A 5,923-nucleotide genomic window follows, 5' to 3' on the forward strand; every position below is an offset into this window, starting at 1 on the left:
TTTGCCTTGTATGTGGCTGTCCTAGGACGGACCTCGGTTCGACCCCCCAGCATTCCATATGGTCCCCCAAACCAGGAGCGATTTCTGAGCGCATAGCCAGGAGTAACCCCTGAGCGTCACCGGTGTGACTCAAAATCCAAAAAGAAAAGTTTATTCTTACAGAAAATCAATCAGAAGGATGCAGGCAGATTGGTACAAATTCCTTTAAATTTTATTGTGTGACTATTTCCTTGGCCATGACAGTGATCTTTTTCATTTACATCAAATCTCATAAACTTTTTTTTTACTAAATATATCAGTTTTGCATGATTATTGTTAACAATTTCATTGTATTCCCACCCCCAAACCAAATCATTTTCTAAACAATCCACAGTGTTGGAACAGGCTCGAATTTATTTTTTTTATAAACAATATTTCTTTGAATTTAAGCAACATGTGAATTGTCCACATTTTGGAATGTTTTTTGCATACCCCAAACAGTATCTCCTCTAGAAGCAAAATTATTGGGTGTGAAATGACACCAGTCAAAACGTCTTCCATTTGAATTGTACCAATTTCTGGTTGCTGTGTTGGACAGAACTGGGTGACTAGACTGTCCTCCTAGGCTTTGGGGATTCTGGTTGGCGCCTTCCTCTATTGCCAATTCGCTCTGTTTCCACACACGGTGTGTCGTTGCGGCTTTGAGAACAGGAAAAATCAACTATAAATTCAGCTCATTCCTTATTTCTGCGACTTCTCCGTTCCAGCCAAGAGATGGAGGAGCTAGCGATTCTTCCTCATGGTCTGCTGGATCCAGTCCACATACTTGCAGACTTGGGTGTAGACTCCTGGGTCGTTGGGTTGGCCACAAGGAAACGTTCCCCAGGATACAAGACCTTGCAGGCTACCGTTGCACATCAGGGGTCCCCCCGAGTCACCCTGCAGGGGAGACAACAAATGAGTTTTGGCTTCAGAACAAGGCCAAGTCCCTTTCCATCACCACCACCACAACCACACAGTCTTGCCAAGTCAATAGCAACCCCCTTGGCCAATGGGGAGAGACTCATGGTCTCTGAGGACCAATAAGAGAGCTGGGATTTCTTAGTGGTTCCTAGAGAATAGGCTTCAGTCCTATTGGTTTGAACCCAAATCAATGGAGCCAATCAGGGGAGCGGGTGATGCTTCTGGTAGTGAGTCCATCCAACTTCCTGGATGGACTCAGGGCTGGACACATGGCATAATTGACATTGAAAAATTAAAAAAGCCCCCCCCCCCCGTTCAAAAAGTTTCAATCACAGAGATGCAGAAAATATGAGAATTTTCTAGAAAGAGCTCTATCTCTTAAGTTGCAGGTGTCAATAAGATTTAGCAAGGTTGGAGTGAATGGTACAGCAGTAGGGTTTTTGTCTTGCACAAAGACCAGGGTTCAATGCCTGGCTCTAGTATGGTCTCGAGTTCTGCCAGGTGGAATCCCAGAGCTCAGAGCCAGTAGTCAGCCCTGAGGACCTCTGGGTATGACCCAAACCCCCCTTCCCCAAACAAAACAAACCCAAAAAGATTAAGTAAGGAGTTGGAAAGACAGGACAGAGATAATGACAGGTACCTAGGATAGATCCTTGGCACTTCATGTGGTCCTTTGAGATTAACCAGAAGGGGTTCCTGAACACAGGGCCAGGAATAGCCCCTATGCACAGCCAGGTATGGCCCCCAAACAAACAAAAGTCCTCACAATACTGCCCTGGGCCTGCCTTTCTCTTGTTTTAATTTTGTTCATCACAGACTTTTTAGGGGGTCAAGAAAAGCTTGCATTAGAATATTATTGATCTTGGTCACTGAAGGAAGAGAGAAAGGAAGGTAGAAAAGGAAAGAGGAAGGAAAGAAGGAAGGAAGGTAGGAAGGAAAGAAGGAGGGAAGGAAGGAAAAGAGGAGGCCCTCCCTTGGGGCCGGAGCAATAACACAGAGGGCAGGTGTTTGCTTTGCACCAACCTGGGTTCGACCCCGACCCCATATATTCCCTGAACCTTCTGGGAGTGATTTCTTAGTGTATAGCCAGAAATAGTACCTGAGCACCACTGGGTGTGGCCCAACCCCCCCCCCCAAAAGAGGAAGGGGAGAGGGAAAGAAGAAAGGAGAGAAAGAAGGAAGGAGGGATACAGGGAAGGAGGAAAGGAAGCAAGGAGGAAAGAGGGAGGGAAGGATGGAGGGTATGAAGGAAGGAAGAGAAAGGAGGGATAGAGGGAAGGAAGGAGAAAAAGAGGGAAGGAGGGAATGAAGGAAGGAAAGAAGGAAGTGAAAAGGCCAGATGGCAGCCATGACAGGATTTGAGGCTGCAACATGACACAGCAACTTCCTGGACTACCACAGGCTGTCTCAGTCCCCCAGTAAGCCAACCCCTCAGGCCAACATCCTGTTTACATCCTGCTAGCTACCACCACCACATACTGAACCCACAGGCCAACACTCTGTTTACATTCAGATTGCAAGCGACTTATTCAGGTATTGCTCCCCCCCACCAACCACGTAGCGCCCTATAAGCACTGTTGTAATGTGTCTCCAGTCCCTGCCAAGGTCATCAAGCCCATTGGAAGAATTCTATAAAAGTATCAAAGTGAGAATGCAAGTTGGGCTGGGTTGCCAACTGGGCTTGGTGGACCTCTTTGCAGCGTCCTGGTCTGTGGCTTGTGATAAATTGCTCTTTGCTGATCGTATCTTGAGTGTTCTGGTTCTTGGGTTGGACTGGGAGACTGGACCCAACGGAAGGAGGGGAGGAAGGAGGGAAGGAGGGAAAGAGGGAAGGAGGGAAGGAGGGAAAGAGAAAAGGAGGGAAGGAGGGAAAGAGGGAAGGAGGGAAGGAAGAAGGAAAGAGAAGGAAGGAAAGAAGGAAGGAAAAGAAAGAAGAAAAGAAGGGAAGGAAGGAAAAAAGAAAGGAGGGCGGGAATGAGGAAAGAAGGAAGGCATGAAAGGAAGGAGGGAAGTAGAAGAAAGGAAAGAGGGAAGGAGGGAAAGGAGGAGGGAAGGAAGGAAGGAAAGAAGGAAGGAGGAAAGGAAGGAAAGAGGAGGGAAGGAAGGAGGGAAAGAGGGAAGGAAGAAAGAAAGGAGGGAAGGAAAAAGGAAAGAGAAGAAAGAAAAGAAGAATGAAGGAAGAAAAGAAGAAAGGAAAGAAGGGAGGAATGAAAGGAAGGAGGGAAGGAAGGAGAAGGAAATAAAGAAGGAAAGAAGAAAAGAAGGAAGGGGAAGGAAGAAAAGAAAGGAAAGAAGGAATGAAAAGGAGGGAAGGAAGAAGAATAGAAAAAGGATGGAAGGAAGAAAAGAAGGAAAGAAGGAAGAAAGGAATAAAAGGAAGGAGGTAAGGAAGTACAACGAAGGGAAGGAAGGAAAGAAGAAAGGAGGGAGGAAAGGGGGAAAGAAGAAAGGAATGAAACGAAGGAGGGAAGTAGAAAGAAGGAAGGAGGGGAGGAGGTAGGGAAGTAAGGAGGGATGGAAGGAAAGAGGGAAGGAAGGAAGGAGGAAAGGAAGGAGGGAAGGAAGAAGGGAAGGGAGGAGGGAAGGAAGAAAAGAAGGAAGGAGGAGAGAAGGAGGGCGGGTGGGCGTTGTGGGGGCTCTGGGTCTCACATTGCAGGCGTTGGTCCTGGAGTTCTCGATGCCGGCGCACAGCATGGAGCTGCCCAGCAGGTCCTTGTAGACCTTCTTGCAGTCCTGGTTCGAGATGAGCTTGACGTTGGTGCACATGAGCTGGGTGGGGAAGGTCACTGCGGGGGGACAGAGCCAGGTCAGGGCCGAGGTGGGCTGGGGTGCCTTGGGGTGGGTTGGGGGGACAGGGCCGGGGCTCACCGTCGGGGCTGGTGGTGGTGCCCCAGCCAGACACGGTGCAGGTGGTGCCGGCGGGCGCACAGCGCGAGGGCAACTTGATGGCCTTCACATCGCGTGACATGCGGGCCGGCCTGTCCAGCCGCACCAGCATGATGTCGTTGACGTGCGTCTGCGTGGAGTACTGGGGATGCCGGATGGACTTGGACGCCTTGATCTTCTGCCCGCCGCGGCCCAGGCTGTCGCTGCCCATGTGCACGTTGTACTCGCTGCGGGGAGCACAGCCGGTCACTGGACGGACGGGGACAGAGCGGGGGACGCGGAGAGGGGACAGGCCAGAGGGGCAGAGGGACAGGGTGGGCAAAGACCCAGAGACATTGAGACAAAGACAGGGAGACAGAGACCCAGAGAAAGAGGGAACAAGAGGGGACAGAGGCCCAGAGACAGAGGACAGAGACACAGAGAAAGAAAGGGACAGAGACCAGCGACAGAGAGACAGAGAGACCCAGAGACAGGGAGACAGAGACCCAGAGAAAGAGGGGACAAGAGGGGACAGAGACACAGAGACAGAGGACAGAGACACAGAGAAAGAGAGGGGTAGAGACAAGAGACAAAGACCCAGAGACAGGGAGACAGAGACCTAGAGAAAGAGGGGACAAGAGGGGACAGAGACCCAGAGACTGGGAGACAAAGACAGGGAGACAGAGACCCAGAGAAAGTGGGGACAAGAGGGGACAGAGACACAGAGACAGAGGACAGAGACCCAGAGAAAGAGGGGGGTAGAGACAAGAGACAGAGAGACCCAGAGACAGGGAGACAGAGACCCAGAGAAAGAGGGGACAAGAGGGGACAGAGACCCAGAGACAGAGGACAGAGACAGAGAAACCCAGAGACAGGGAGACAGAGACCTAAAGAGAGAAAGACAGAGACCCAGAGATAGGGAGACAGAGAGACAGAGACAGGGAGACAGAGACCTAGAGATAGAGAGAGTGAGATTCAGAGACAGGGAGACAGGCCCAGAGACGGGGAGACAGAAACCCAGAGATATGGGACAGAGATTCAGAGATGGGGAACAGAGACCAGAAAGAGGGGGCCAGGGGCCAGAGACAGGAGATCACAGACCCAGAGACAAGGAGAGAGAGACAGAGACCCAGAGAGAGAGAGAGACCCAGAGATGAAGACAGAGACCAGACATAGGAGAACAGAGATCCAGAGAGACAGAGACCTACAGAGAGAGACAGAGACCAGAGGGACAGGCCTGGGAGTAGGCCCCGGGAGGGTTCTTGCCTCATTTTGCAGTGCGCAGCCGTGATCACCCAGCGGTTGTTCAACAGGGCGCCCCCACAGTGCAGGTCATTGCCCTTGAGCAGTGCCACCTGCCAGGGGTTGGAGCCCTTCTGGCAGGGCTCCCCGTCGATGATCCGGTCTCCGCTCTTGTCCTCATCTGGGAGAGGAGACAAGGAGGAGAGATGTGGGTGGCTGCCGGGCAGCCTCAGAGAATGGGGACAGATGCAGGAACAGGGTCACGGGCGGAGTCATCGGGCAGGGCTGAGGCTGAGAGCCCAGATGGAAGGGAGAGCCCCAAAGCATGATAGGTCAGAGGTGGCACAGTTGGGGGACTCAGGGACCCCCCCCCCATGCTTTTTCCCACCATGGGAAGAAAGCAGGAAGGAGCAGGAAGGATCTGGTCTGCTGTGTTTGGGGCCCGTCTCAGGGTCCCAGGCATAGGGGTACTAGGTGAGTGAGAGAGTGGACATGTGAGGTTCCCATCCCACCCCATCCTGGGGTACCAGGCTCCTTCCTGCCTACTCACCACCATTCTGCGCAGATGACCCCAAGACCAGCAGCAGGCCAAGAGTGGCCCAGAGAAGGGGCCTGACCATGGTGATTCTGGTCTCGGTGACTCAGTTTCTCCTGCTGGGTCTGGAAGCACAGAATGGTCAGGAAGCCACATCCCTCAGAGTCAGCCAAGCTCCCAGCTCCTCCCTCAGATTGCCAAGTGGGTGCTGCCACCCTCAGATGCCAGGCCTCCTGCTTCAGTCCCTCCCCGGCCTCCTCCCTCAGACCTCCAGGCCTCTTCCATCAGACTCTCTCCCAGACCCCCCAATCCTCCTCTCTTAGACCCCCTAATACCTGC

The 5,923-nt window shown here is 52.1% G+C and overlaps 1 protein-coding gene across 1 annotated transcript; it reads right to left on the bottom strand.

Annotated features, from left to right (window-relative positions):
- Positions 1-762: 762 nt before the first annotated feature.
- Positions 763-5,669, bottom strand: LOC126028047 (kallikrein-7-like). Its single transcript, XM_049787095.1, has 5 exons — positions 5,600-5,669; positions 5,074-5,230; positions 3,811-4,055; positions 3,592-3,728; positions 763-918 (listed from the first exon to the last, which is right to left on the bottom strand). The coding sequence occupies exons 1-5, from the start codon at positions 5,667-5,669 to the stop codon at positions 763-765; spliced, it is 765 nt and encodes a 254-aa protein (XP_049643052.1).
- Between the last annotated feature and the right edge of the window lie 254 nt (positions 5,670-5,923).

Source organism: Suncus etruscus, chromosome 14 (assembly GCF_024139225.1).
Source record: "Suncus etruscus isolate mSunEtr1 chromosome 14, mSunEtr1.pri.cur, whole genome shotgun sequence".
In the NCBI taxonomy this organism is placed as follows: domain Eukaryota; kingdom Metazoa; phylum Chordata; class Mammalia; order Eulipotyphla; family Soricidae; genus Suncus; species Suncus etruscus.